This window comes from Mauremys mutica, chromosome 1 (genome assembly GCF_020497125.1).
Source record: "Mauremys mutica isolate MM-2020 ecotype Southern chromosome 1, ASM2049712v1, whole genome shotgun sequence".
NCBI lineage: Eukaryota > Metazoa > Chordata > Testudines > Geoemydidae > Mauremys > Mauremys mutica.
This window is the reverse complement of record NC_059072.1, coordinates 176,585,735-176,600,925: the sequence shown is the minus strand read 5'-3', so window position 1 is coordinate 176,600,925 and position 15,191 is coordinate 176,585,735. Positions and strand designations below refer to the sequence as shown.

General features: G+C 39.7%; 1 protein-coding gene across 5 annotated transcripts in view; it reads left to right on the top strand.

The window, feature by feature from the left end:
* Window positions 1-15,191, top strand: part of DCAF6 (DDB1 and CUL4 associated factor 6) — a 177,900-nt gene that overhangs the window by 88,893 nt on the left and 73,816 nt on the right. For 2 of the 5 annotated variants that reach the window (XM_045001954.1, XM_045001956.1), the window contains 2 exons: window positions 2,668-2,835; window positions 14,731-14,790. The exons of 1 other annotated variant lie outside the window; for it this stretch is intronic. In XM_045001954.1, coding sequence (XP_044857889.1) covers window positions 2,668-2,835; window positions 14,731-14,790 — 228 coding nt within the window. The remainder of the gene's footprint in view (window positions 1-2,667; window positions 2,836-14,730; window positions 14,791-15,191) is intronic. 2 more of the 5 variants (XM_045001955.1, XM_045001957.1) reach the window with 2 other exon arrangements.

Below are 15,191 nucleotides of genomic sequence, written 5' to 3'. Positions count from 1 at the left end.
TAGGCCATGCAGTGGTGTGAGTGACAGGAGAGGAAAAAGAGGTCTGTAACAGCAGTATTTTGACTATAATGGTGAAGAGGAGGAAAGGCAAACAGAAGAAGGTTGCAAAACCTAAAGGGAAGAGATGATTGGGTGGGGAGAGTTGGAAACCTTGAGAGGAAAAGCCAAAGATGTTTCAGCCATCAGTTTGGCGCGGGCAATGATGGATGTTCATTTGAGGAGGACAGAAAAGTTTTAGTGAGTGTTAAGAAACGGAGGGCAGTCACCATGTTATGGATCAGAGTGACTTTCACAGAAATAGAGCATGATTTATGAGGGAACAGGAGAATGGACTATTAAGCAAGTAACTTTCACTGTTCTGTTTTATAATTTTCTACATTTCTTTCAGGCACCTGAAATAACCTCCTCTGTGTCTGATGAAGTGGGTATTCACCCACGAAAGCTTATGCTCCAATACGTCTGTTAGTCTATAAGGTGCCACAGGACTCTTTGTCGCTTTTAACCTCCCCTTTGAAAACCAAAGATTTTATTACTATTTATTTGAATCATATTACATATTTAAGTCCTTTGCATACTGTGTTGTCCTCAAAGTATGTCATACAATGAATGCCTGACTTCCTATTTCAGAAATACTCTTGCTCTTTTACATTTTGAAAAACAATCTATAGAGACAGTAGCCAGCACAAAAATAATACAAAATGGGATCTTTGTCATATTAGCCATTTCATCTGAAACTTGTTTATATTCTGTTAGAGAAGTACAGTTGAAACATCTCAAATGTGTTGTTGGATCATTGTTAAAGCTCCTGTAGTGAGACAAATCACTGGAAACTTTTAACTTTAAAATTGAAATTAATCTTCTGTTTCTTTGAGAGAAATCATAGCTGATAAAGATTTTTATTGTCCTGTCACTTACAAAAAGTTGTTAAAGTGGGTATAAAATGAACATACTAGTTTTGGTTTTTGCTCTGTCTGTCTCACTCAACATAAACTAGGAAATGTCCATTATTGTGATGGTTTTAATATTAATTTTAATGTGCTGCTGTTTTAAACTAGTGATAAATTGTAAACTACTCAATTTTATGCAACAACCCATATATAAAATGTTAATCAGACTTTATTTCCATAAACTGAGTGGCAGAGAGACACGCACACATTGATCGTGTTTTTGGATACATTTTCTTTGTATTAGATGGTCAGATTAATTGGGACAAAATTGAATCCATAGGTTTGTCCCGATTTTAAGCAAGTTCTACCTTATTTTGAACTGGGGAAGTGCCATTGGCATTTATTTTGTTTTCTGACTCCACTTGCTGGCAAGCTGAACTTCTGCTTGAAGATTCTCACTGCTGTTAAAAGATTTAGTAAAGCAGAAATTCATAGACAAGAAAAATCAGTCCTTTTAAAATGTGAGGGGTAACTTCTTAATAACTTTTAAATAACCATGATTTCTGGGCTAAGTGGTACTGAATCCTTTAAGCAAATACTGGAAACTGCAGTTTTAGCCACAATTGAGAATTAATTTAAAAAATAATTAAAACATACTTGGAACTTTGATTCCCCAAGTTACTAGGTTTTCTGTTATTTGACAACCCCTCCTGGCATATCTGTTTTGCATTCTGGTGTCCTTTTGGATATATATTTTCCTTTTTCTTTCCTGTTACATTTCATCATCAGCCACCAACTGATTGGTTAATATTCAGAAGTGATGTTAGACAAGGGACACTGGAACCCAAGACCAGAGGAAACCTGAATAGAGCCAGGGAAGAAGGAGAAACAATTTAAACTCCTGGGTAGTAATGATCGATTTCAGCAAGTACCAATGAATCAGAGATGGGCCTAGTACCTGACAGAAAAGTGTTTAGCTGGCAAATAGTAGGAAGAGGGCATGGTGAGAATAGTTAAGTATTTAAGATGATATCTAAAGAGAGATTAGTGCTAAAAGGCCAGTAGCAGGAAACCTTGGTGATCCTTTTGAGGTACCTCTTTATGGATCTAGTTCAGTGTTTCCAGATTTTTTTTTTAAGGTTCATATCTGGGAGTGTATAAGTTGAAGGCTACCAGAAAATAGTTAACAATATTAAAAATTGCTGCTTTCTGCTTGGACATCTGTCACCCCTGTCCATAATCCCCTTCCCAGGTATTTTTTTTTTCCTAATGGCAGGTGGGATTATATAACTATTTGGTTAAAATGACATTTTAAAATAAAACCATTAAAGTAAGTGTCTTTGAAGTTTTAGCTCATGGATTAAGGTTGCATAACTTTTTCCACTTACTGAGAGTACTAATTTGGTTAGGCATACCAGGAACATGTAAAAAGATGAATTCAGGGTTTTTGTTTTATTTTAAATCTATCTTGGTATATTTCATTTTTAATTTTTCTTCAGTTAATCGCTTAAATGGTTGGGGGTACGGAGGACAGCATGTAGCATGAAAACTGAACTTCATACATCCTGTGATTCATGCATTTAGAAAGGGAAAAACCCAAATTTAAATAAACATTTTGTTTATGCTTCTAATTATTGCACTTTAATAAGCTGCCATAGAAAAGAAATACTTTGCTTTTATTCCTCATAGTATCTGTTGCCTTGCTTTTCAGTCATTTGTTCTTTTGATTGTATGTTCTATGCCTCTTTCTTTTCCACCTTTTTTTTCCCCTGTCTGTCAGAATTTTTGGCACCTGAGTTAGCTATACTCCGTAGGGGCCTGCAGCGACTGAGGCTTAAGAAGGCTGAACAACAGAGACAGCGAGAGCTAGCTGAGGGTTCAGCACCACAGTCCTCCACCTCTGATCAGTCTTCCCCTAAGGGCTCCTCACAGGACCCTCAGACTTCAGGTTATCATTTGTCAAGGTTTCTTAAGCAGCTGATGTAGTTATAGTTTGTGCTGCTATTGTTTGCTGAGATGCTTCCTCTTCAGAACAAAACAGTTAGTGCACTTGCTGCTTATTTTTACCTTGCGTGTGGTGGTGTTATCACAATTAGATACACACTAATGGCAGCATTACTGTATTTACTTCCCTAATATTGTTTTGATACATAGTTACATTTAAGTAGGTTATGAATAGTAGGCTACAGCAAATTTTGCCCAAATAGGATCACAACTTTCCAGAAGGAAGCTGAGCACTGCACATAACCAGAAATGGAGTTGTTTGAGCAGCACTTGTTAGAATAGTGAAAGTTACTCTCATCTAGATGGAGCAATATATGTTGACACATAAGCACCCAGGGCTACATCCCCATATTAAAGGGGACTGTGTCAGTGAGTCACGTTAAGACTCTATTGGCTACATTCTGGGCTTACTGGCGCTAAACAATTTCACAGTAATGATGTAGTAAAAAAAAAGCATATATAGATATTTTTGCTTCACTAAAAATTTCCTTCAGAATAGTATTTGCGCTATGCTCATTGTAAAATTGCCTCTAATAAAAGGATGCTGTATCTTGGCGTCCAACTCTCTTCCTTTTAAACTTATTCCATATCTTAAAATAGACAAAACGATGCAGAACTGGAGTAAGATGGTGACTGATAGATCATAAGTATATTGGATATAAAAATGCTCATTATATCTGATGTTAATTTTTGACAGACATAATAAGGAATTGAAAAGATCTCTCCTCTCAGTTCTAGCTCACATGTACAATTGGTGCCACTCATTTATTTATGGGAATATTAGGAGTTTGAAATAAACCTTAAGGGCTTGCTGTCGTCAACTCAAGAAATACCTATTCACCTGATCTTGTCTAAAATTCTCAATCCCAGAAATAATTAGAAGTTAATAGCTGTTATGAATGGGGTTCACCAGAAATTGGCTGTAATCATGAAACGTGTGCATATGCAGCCTAAAGTTTGCCATTCCTGAATCATGAATGCTTAACTTCGCAGATTTAATATTCTCTTAATATACTGTATTTTTGCATGGACTCTTTTTTTAGGGCCAAATTATGTCACCCATATTCCCCTTGAGTAACATGTTGCTCCATCAGTAGTTCCATTGAAACTATGAGTAGAGGTTACACAATCTGGTCTTTAATCTTTAACATTTGCCTAGAATATTTGGGTAGGTGGCCCCAAAATATCAGAAGAAAAATCAGGTTTGCATGCTGTGATGCTGAAAAAGATGCCTCATGCACAAAACTGTTTACAGTGCCAGGTCACATGGAAAACATTATGAACCCCTTGTCTCCTTGTGTGTTGAATGAGGCATGGCTTACTACTTTCATACTGTGATCTTTAATTAGCTATGCATGCAAGCACAGTGTAGCCTTCTATCATTTAGAGTGTTGAAATATTTTTAACAAGTTCCATCATTTAGCTAGTTCACAAGTCTGAACTCCTAACTCATGTAAATTATAGAACTCTTAATTCAGCCAAATCAAAAACTATTTTCACAAGAACACAGACACCTTTATTCCTGAAAAAACTATTTACCTGCCAAATTTCAACTTTCTATCCCTCTTTACCCATTACTTTCTCTCCCCCCTAGTTTTGGCACTTTTATAAGTGGAATAGCATTTCTTTTCAGTTTTTCCTTTTAAAAAAAAAAAGCACACTCTTTGGGCAGTAACTGAGCATAGACTGTTCATTGTGAAAGATAAATGTTTAGAAAGCTATACACTTCTGAAAGCAAGATCATAGAATGGAAACACTCTGACAATATTAACTATGGCTGTGGCTAGTGCTCCAGCTAGAATATGTAGATATTGAATTTAGCATAGCTGCTAGCATTGGAAACTCTTTTCCTGGGACAGTTTTCAAATGGGTTAGAAGTTGGAGACCCAGACCCTGGGGGACTGTGTGTACATTCTGGTGTTGCTGCTGACACCAGTGGCTGCCTCCTTGCACGTGGAAAAAGGCCAGTAGAGCAGGAAAGACAATGGTGACCACAAGAGCAGTGGTCTCTGCCCTGTGGCAAGAACTCAATAGCTACTCCTGACAGGGAAAGCCAGGACAAAGGCAAAGATCTTGTTGGCTGTTGTGCTTGTGAAAAGAGAATGCTGGCCATTATTCCTCTGATGGACTGAACATAAAGATTTATTGACCCAAAAGACAAACCTTGACAGACAAAGCCAAAGCTAGCATTTATGTTCTGGGTCAATACATATTAATACTAATTCAGAGATGAAGTGTGGGATTTTCAGAAACACCAAGTGCTAGCCTAGCTTTACTCATATTGATGTCAATGATAAAATTCCTATTGACTTCAGTGTACAAAAAGTTAGGCCAGGACTCTGTTTTTGAAATTCCCATCTGGAGATTGATGTATGTATTACTAGTACTTTGAGTGTGTGTCAGTGTGGATCAACATTCCTTGTAAGCTGCACAGCCATGCAACAACCGTGTATATACAGCACAGATCAGAAACCATGCTATGTTTCTTCTCTGTGGCCCCAGCAGGGCTGTGGTGTGGCCCTGTAAGAACCTGCTCTGCTTGTTCCCCCTCCCACTGTGACAGTGCATGCAACTCTGCCTCTTCACTGACGGGGGGTGGGGAACACTGCCTCTTCACTCTGTGTGTGTGTGTGTGTGTGTGTGTGTGTGTGTGTGTGTGTGTGTGTGTGTGTGTGTGTGTGTGTGTGTGTGAGGGAGAGTGCTTCTAGTATCATGGACACAGTTGGAGTGTCCCTTGTGCAGGACCTCAAGTGAGGGACCTGGCTGAGCTCTGTGATGGCTAATCAGGTGAGCAGAGAACACCCCTCCACAGTCTTGCCCACCTGGCAGTTCAATACAAGAAATGTGTCCATTGCTGCTGCTGAGAGGTGACCCAGGAGGGAACTGTGGCCAGGACCTCTTTGTGAGAACACCTGGCAGGGGGGAGATCTGAAACCCTGGCATGGAGGAGGTGTGGTCTGATGCCTCAGACTCCTGGCCAGGCTCCTAAGATGACTGCTGTGGAGAAAATTCTGGGGACAGGGACCCATGTGAGAGATTGGGGAGGACACTTTAGGGCAACATCTCCTGCACATTCTCCCCATCCCCAACCCTACGTATACACATCCCTCACTGTTTGGAAAAAAAAATGATGGTGCTTGTGGCAGGGAAAGCTTGCCCAAGGACAAAAATGTAGTGCTTAGTGTAGTTTGTAGCCCACTCAGTACAAAAAAAATGTAGCGAGAACATTGGTGTGGATTCCACTGTTGGTGTGCATACATATGAGACTGAAGATTTTTTAAGTATCCATTGGGGTTGCGCATGTGCCCTGTGTCGTCTCATGCTCCCATGCAAGGACATCAAGGGTGGAGTGGTTTTGACCCTCCCATAATTCCCTCTTACTGCATGTAGCAGCAAGATGGAATCTTGGTGAGTGATCCCCTAGTTCTTATCTTCCAAAGGAATTCAAGGGAAGGGCTTCTACGCCTGATATTTCCCAATCCCAAAGAAGAAAGGGGGTCTTTGTCCTATCCTATATCAAAGGAGACTCAACAAATACATATGCCATCTCAGGTTGAGGATGATAATGCTTGTCTCCATCATCCCATCTCTCCAAATTCAAGACTGGTTCATGTTTCTTGACTTGCAGGATACATACTTTCATATCACATCTATCTGGGCCACAGGATGTACCTCAATTTCACAATAGGGCCCAACTACCTTCCTTTGAGTGGTGGTACCTGTATGTGTTCCACTGTGATCACACAGGTGCGCCATGTGCCTGAGGCAGAAGATTTTTGCTAGCAGAGTCTGTTAGTCCTCACCTGTGCCCTTCTTTTCCTCATGCTTTAACCAATGTTATAAGGGGTGATGTGGACCAAGGCCCTCCCCAGTTCCTTTCTGCCACTGCATGGCCTGAGATGAAACCCTTCTCTGTCCATGAAGTTCCTCTTCAGTGTTTTTCCTGTAAATATTGTAAAGCTAGTCCTTATTAGATCATTTTTAGTGGTAGCTTTTATGTTATCTAGCTAGTTAAGATTCAGGGGTTCCTCCCCTACCTTTCCCTCCTCTCCCTCATATAGTGACTATTATGCCCAAATTTCCAGGCTTAAAGAATGGTAGTTCCTATGTCAGGACTTTCCTGATCAGCAATGACTATTGGAAGTGTTTCTGCTGCCTTGGAGAATGTCACATAGCTTTAGTTGATCTTTTCCAGCTGGATCTTCCAGGTACAGGAGTATAGACTTTTATAAAAGATCTGGTGGATCATGCAATGAGGCTTCAGTCTGAACTCAGCCAGCAGAACCCCTGTGCAATGGGAAGAGATGCTTAGGAGCCTGCCTCCTAGTACTATGATCTCTGACACAGGGGTGGACAGGAATAGAGCCAAGGCCTCCTCAGGCTCATCGTGAAGGTAGGAGACCTCTCAGAAAGCTAGAGAGAAATCCACTGCCATGTCCCAACAAAGAGGCATCAGCATGGACAAGTCTATCTACACCAGCTCAGGTGATGCCTAGGGAGAACAGTCCCTCTCAACCTTCCACAACTGGAGACAGATATATGACCCCAACGGGCATTATCATTCTTCCAAATCCAGAGTTTCCCATTTTACTGGATGCAGTCTTTACTAAGTTGATCCTGATTCCATCAGTCCAGGGATGGTATGAAAGGAGAAGCTCATTCCTGTCCCATCCACTAGCTGTGGGAGGTCACCATCCACAGTTCTGACGGCACTGCCATTCGAAGCAGCATCTACCTTTTTCTCCTCAGGGGAGTTTGGATGTCACTGATGGATCCTCAGAGACAATGTTAGCCCAGACAGAAGATTCAGAATTTCCTGGGCACTCTCAGAATCTCACAAGACAAGCTACCTTTGCACTGATATTTGATTCCTCTCACAGTCTTATTGGGGGCCATGGGATTCATACAAAAGCGACACTGAATCAGTATCTGTATGCAACATCCTTCTCTCAGAGAAGAGCTTGAACTTCCGCAGGAGCCAGTGGAAGAGGAGGGAGAAGAGATGGATCCAACTGTACTGTTCGTCTCAACAGTCATATTTTAATCTCCTGTTGAGGAGGTTGCTCCTGCCTCTCCTTCTCCACCTTGATTACTACAGGCAGTTTCAGGATTTAAGGAGGGTTGCTGACACACTCTAGGTCCCGCTGGAAGAGATACCTCACAAGCTCCTGGATATCTTAAGAGTGTTGAGTCTAATAAGGTATTGATGAAGTCATGTTGGAGCCCATCAAAGCTGTCTGGCATATGCCAGTAATGGGCTCCACTCTTAAGAGGACAGATAAGATGCTTTGTACCAGACAAGGGCACAGAGTTTTTATTTCCACGCCATGCCCCAAATTCTTGAGTTGTTACAAGCTACCACTGAAAGGAGTAGGTATCTCTCTATGGGTGCACTTAGCAGCTCTCAACACCTGATGTAAATTTGATGTTTTTAATTTAAACCAGATTTTAATGATTTTGTTTAAATATTAATACATTTTTCTTTTTATAAACCTGTTTTAAATGAAAACTGAATTTTAATATGAAATATATTAAGACCTAAACTTACTATAATCTTTTAAAACATTTTAAATAAAAAATAAATATGCTGACTCCATGAGCTTCTATCTAAAACTGAGTTAAAGGCTGCTTTTCTATATAAAGATAGAATTGGGGGGAAACCTCTGTCTTTTGAGTTGAGCTTTATAAAGATGGCACAGTAGGTCATGTACTGTGTTAAGGGCTTGTTTTGTTTAATAATAATATATTTTATATGCTATTTTGTGGGCTTTATTAAATTCCTGTTACCATCCTAATGCAGCTTGACATAAATCGTGAGCAAAGAGTTAATTATCTAGGAAATAAGCAATATATCATTCACCATTTTCTAACATACTAAAAATGTACAATTAATAAGAATCTGAAAATATTAAGCTATATGATTGCTTAAATAAATGTATAAAGTTATAGTGCACCCTGCTAGGTAGCAACAAGATGTACCAAATCTAGTTAAAGGCTCATTTATTTAGTTTTAAATCAAGGTGATTTAATGGTTTATATTACCTAATGAGAATACATCTTTCTTTAGAAAATAACTGAAGTACAAATGGAAAAGTAGATTAAAATCAATTCTTTAACTTGAGGCTTTCTACTTGGTGATTTAAAATCTCCTTGATTTGAATCATTCTAGCCTGCTGGGCATTGGAAATGGAAATTATTAGTCCAGGATTTCTCTTGAACTTGCATCTTTTCCTGCTTTCCCCAGGTTTTTTTCCTGTTTTTTTCTCATGAAATTGTTTTGATCTAGGTGGGAAGTCTCTTCCCTCCTGAAGGCAAGAGCTATATATTTTCAATACTTTGTGCTTCTGGGTGGACATGCAATACTGAGTGGACATGAACTCTCTTGATATCTTGGCACTTCAGGACCCTGGTGGTGCACAAAAATGGGGGTGGAGGGAAGAAAAGTTAACCAACCATTTCATAACCTTTAGAAAAAAAATGGATCTAGAAAGGGGCAGAGGTTTGGGGTATTGGAGGTGTTTGGTTTTTTTTAACAGAACTCTCATATACACTTTCCTTGCTTGTAATTACAAATTGTTAGCCACAATCTCTCTAACTGATATTATTCCCTCTCTTCTCCCTCAAAACTCACTTTTGATGTTCTCTCTAGCAAAGCAATATATTTCATTGTTGCATTGTTCCTTACACAAAGTAAGCACCTTTGCCTTGTTAGGTCGTGATTGAGATGAAGCAGTATATTCAGGTGGTTTTTTTTACGCAGACTCTTCTTCCAGCTCCTCACAGTAGTAGAAGCCCAACCTTTGTTGTAGGTTGTAGATACAGAAAACATATTGCTCTCATCTACAAGAGCAATCTTTTGTTCTTGCTGATCCCCCAGCTAAAGTACTGCAATTGCAATTGTGGCATTTCAGAAGCAGAATGTGCTACCCATATTTAACATGTGGTTAACCTTTGTCCATTTTTATGCAGTGAAAAGTGTTTTTATTTTATATAGGGTCAAAGCCTGAAGTCCTTACTTCAATTTTTACTCAGCCCTCAGGGAAAGCACCTTTTAGTTAGGAGTTGTGCTGGAGTAAGGACTTTTTTTAAAACTAACCAGGGAGTCCAGTGTTTGATCTATACACATTTATTTGGTGTCCTTTGCTATACCATCTAGATGCTATACAAAATTTAAAAAAATAGTACTTAGGCATTTTCCACAATGCAGAGAGAATAGAATCCCAATCTGTTGTAGTTATTAACCCACCCATTTCCCAAAAGCCCTATATGTATCAGTAATAATGAGGATAGCTAAAAAGATGTAATCTAAAGATTGCTAACCTAAGGCTCTGAAAGGGAGTAAATTCCGCAATCTTTTTTTTGAGCACTTCTGCCACCATTCTTCAGGAGTTCCACCTAAGAACGGACAGTGAGCATAAAGCAACTGATCAGAAATCTTGCTATGATATAGGGAAAAGAAACTCTTTAAGGTTGAGAGAATGCACCATCATTAGTGATTTAAGTGAAAGCTTCCTTCTGTGGGGGAGTGACTGAAGTACTCATAGGCAAATTTTCCACTACTTCAAATACCAATATCTAGAAAAATGGCTCTGTTAAATTCTCTAATATGTAATTGAGAGTGCATCACTTTGTGTAACTATTTTCTTTGCACAAAAAACAAAGCACAGACAAATATGTATTTATTTACCATAGTCTCCGGATTAATCTACAGTATATGTACTGTCTCTTAGGACTTTTAAAGCATCTTTTACTCTCTGTCTGAGACCTGGCTACATACAGATTTGTACTGCTATAACTATTTTGGTTAGGGAGTGATTTTTTTTTCTATTTTTTACTTAAAATAGGTATCCCAGTACAGTCCCTAGTTGAAGACATAGTTATGCCATTATAAAGGTGTCTTGTACTGGTTTAGCTTATTCCCCTTCCCCCACGGAAATAACTATACCGACTTTTACATCTGTGCTAGGAGAGCTGCGCCACTTTAACTGTGCTGGTATGAATACAGGTATACTTAAAATGGTACAACTAGTGTGTAGACAAGTCAGTAGTAGTATGCACAAATCGGGTGGCTTAACTGTGGGTGACATGGAAGTATTTTGGTCTAATTAAATGCTACTTGACTTAAGCAGCAGGGGTGAAGAGGAGCATTCAACATGTAACTTCTTTCTAAATTGCTTTTTGCATTCTGCTTGAGGCTCCCCAACTCCCTCTCTAAATGGTGCTCTAATTTAGAATATGCGGGCAACATCACCACCAGTGGCAAACTGCCCTGGGACATAGACCTAGCCTGTGAATGCTCAGGTAAGTGCTGGTTTTTTTGTTGTTGTTTTTTTAAACTATATGGCACAATTTTACTAACATTTTTTCAAAAGCTTTATCACAAAGGATTTAAAGTTATATATTTTCAGTATATTTACAAAACCAAGCCATATATTTAAAAAAAGGCACTTGCATGGAACCATCCTAGAGAAGGTCAGGTTTGTGTTCAGTTCCCTATCTGAGCTGGGGAGTTGCAGCATTTTGCATCCTCCAGTGCCACTTGGAATGGGAGCTGGCAATCTGTGACTTCGGGGGGACTTGAAAAAGAAGAACACAAAGTGAGTGTAAAATCTCTACGTGTTGAATGCTTTTCTTAACCATGTGACGTGAGATGTTTAGCACATTCCCTAGAACTGTTTTATTTAAAAATTCCTGCAAGTAACATTCAAGTTAAGTGTTTCCAATACAGTGAAACTGGAAATCACTGAATTGTCTGACTTCAAATAGCAGTAAAATACAGGTGATTTAAACCTGCGTTTGTAGGGGGATGGTCAGGATAATCTAAAAACCTTTGCATTGCTAGTTTCTATGATTGAACGTGATACAGATGTTTTACTTCTTGTAAGTAAATGCTGTGTAAAATATCTACATTATTCTTTAATGAATGGAAACAGTATGCTTGATGCATAAAACTTACGGACATGGTGATGAATTTAACTGTTTACCAGTTGACATAACTAAAATATCAGGTATCAGAGGGGTAGCCGTGTTAGTCTGGATCTGTAAAAGCAGCAAAGAATCCTGTGGCACCTTATAGACTAACACGTTTTAGAGCATGAGCTTTCGTGGGTGAATACCCACTTCGTCCACGAAAGCTCATGCTCTAAAACATCTGTTAGTCTATAAGGTGCCACAGGATTCTTTGCTGCTTCTAAAATATCAGTTTAGTCATGCCCCTTCTAATCACCTAGAACTGAGGTAAAAACTGACAAGATTTTAGCATTCTTAAACTTTCAGGGTTGATTTGAATGTTTGAAAGAATTCTTAATCATTTTTCATGTAAGGACTACTTTTTTAATGAAAGAAAGTGTAAGCAAGTAACAAGAACAGGATTTCTTAGTATCACATCGCTGGCTAGATTCTTATTAGCTCTATGTGGATGAACAAATCCCTGCTCCCCCTTTTGCTCCTATAATGGAGGCTAATTACAGTGCGTGAAACCATGCATGGCCTGGGAGCTGGCCTGTCTCGGTGGAAGAAGGCACAGGCTTTACCTTTCAGAGCGTGTAATTGGGTCACTAGGGGAGCTGGAGTTAGGCACAATGCATTGAAAAATTGTACTGAGATGGTGCATCTCCATGCCACTTTTTACCCCCTGGCTGTGATTTGAAGCCACAATTTAGCACACTGTGTAAATACCTCTGTGCTAAATTAGAGGTTCCCTTGTAGCTCTTGTGAAGTGTATTGCATGTACCTGAAGGTAGAGTGTACTGTTACTGAGACTCATTTTCACTTGAGATCTAAGTTAGCATTTGACTCTAGGGGACTGATTCTGTGGACTGACCAAACTGTGTTTGGTACAAGACTGGGACACGAGTGGGCAAAGATGTCTTTTGAGCCACTTCTATCTTCCACAGCAGGTGGAGAGTCCGCTGCATCTCCCTACAGCTGCCAGTGTGACACTCCACGATCTGGCTGTGGCCGGGGGGCGGCAGTGAGGGCTCGGAGCTGAAGCCCAGTCCTCATAAAAACTGGGCAGGCAGCTGTGAGGAGCTGCTGCGAACCCTCCTCCTTCCCTGGGGCGGGGGGGCGGTAAGCAGCCCACAGGTCACCAAACAGCAATGACTAGTGGCACTGGAACGGGGGGGGTGGGGATGGGCCTTCCCCTTTCCCTCTCCTCCTCTTCTTTCCCATCCGAGGCCCCGCCCTCCCGGCCAGGCCACTGTGGAGCCGAGCCATGGGGAGCTGCAGCAGACCCTCCACCTTCCCAGGGTGCGGGGGGTGGGTGAGCTGAGAGCAGCCCCTGGATGTGACTCACGCTTCCCGCCTGGCCGAGGACAGGTGGAGGGTCTGTGACTCCCACAGCTGCCCGCGCAGCTCTCCTCAACCCAGCTCTGGCTGGGAGGGGGGATGCCTCAGAGCCTCAGCCCGGCCACAATAAGTAGAGCTCCGCAAATCCGTGAATATCCACAGACAATTTTTTCAGATTGGATGCAGATACACATTTTTGTATCCGCACAGGACTCTAGGAATAACAGCTTAGTCATTATTACAAAATTTCAAATACCGAACTAATTTATGTGCATCGCCTGGAATTAGGGATGTCACAGAAATAAGATGTGTTCTTTTTAGAGATGACAAGGGAAATTAGCTTTCACAGAAGATGTTTAATTTTTGCATCAGTAATCTGTGTCCGCCATGAGATACATCGAAAGTAATAACTATTAACTGATGATGTCTAACAGAAAAATCTTCTTTTGTGATCCTATTCCATTATAAACTGAAGCTTCATATAAGTCATCATGTCATGGTGCTATTTGATAACTGAGAATTTAAATCTTCATGAATTTTTATCAGACTCCACTCAGGTTATAGCAGCCAAGAGTCTGCAGAGCTGTTGAATTATTCAGTATATGAACTGGAAATTTTTTTTTGTTCTTTTAGCATTTAAAAGCCACATTTAAAAAAAAAACAAAAAACATTTGTTGCTCTATTTGGAAACCCTTCTCAGCTCTTAAATTCTATGGTGATAGGTGCTTTAAAAATTCTTGAGAATTCTTAAAGCCATATTTGAAGACACTGGTCTAATATTGCATATTCTCATGTTGAAGTGCATAATTTTATCTGAAACTTCTGTGAAACACTGTGTAAATACCACTGTGCTAAATTAGAGTTTCCCTTGTAGCTCTTGTGAAGTGTATTGCATGTATCTGAAGGTAGAGTGTACTGTTACTGAGACTCATTTTCACTTGAGATCTAAGTTAGCATTTGACTCTAGGGGACTGATTCTGTTTCAGATCACATTTATTCTTATAACACTTGGGGGGCATACCTTCTCTCTTTAATTTAAGATGCAGTTGAGTTTGGTGATGGGAGCATGGAATTTAGGAGTCATGACTCTTCAGGTATTGTTCCTGGCACAATAGAAGTTCTATATATATATTATAGTTCATCATCTTGAGTTAAGCTCAGTTATCTGATCCCAACTAGCATTGCCTTGAAAAGGCTGATACATATATTGAGATCATTGCAACAATAAGTCTTTTGGTACAATTATAGTATAGGTTAACATGCCTGAAACTGGAAGGGAAAAACACAGCTTCTTTGATATCTTGTCAGCATACTTTTAGGGCAAATACTAAAAGCTCGCCTAAAGGAATGTGTCATGGTCGGAAGCATGTGGCTTTGCTCCTGTAGCACAGCTGAAAAATGCATTATAAATTACTGGCCACTTAAGAAACAAGCCCAAATGCTTTCTTACATTGCTACCTTATTTATTTTAAACTAACATATGATCATGACATTGCTATGCAGTTTTCTGCTGCTTATATTTTAAGTTGAAATCTCATTTTTGTTTCAGATTCTCCTTCCTCTGTGGTTAACAAACAGCTCGGATCCGTGTCACTTGATGAGCAACAGGGTGCGTGTGATAGGAAATATGCTATACCCAGCCATAGTTCACTGCAATGCAGACTTCCTTTTTTAATTTCAGTTCATGATGATAAACATGCTGTTCATCTTCATAAACTAGAATTCCTTAAGCAGACCTGCGTTGGAAATCCCATAATACTCAGTTAAAATTGTATCCTCTGTAAAACTAGTGTACATTTATTTTTAAAAATCTGCCCTTACCACCAATTTGATGTTTCTAACATAAAAGCCATACTCCACTCTGACACGTAAGTGAATTCAGAAAAAAATGTTTTTTAATCAAAAGTAAAATTGCAAATCAGTTTTTAAACTGGTGTTTACAGATGGTAAATCCTCTCAGCCCATTAAGGGGAGTTACCTTTTGGGTGAAACTTGCCTTTAACCAGATAA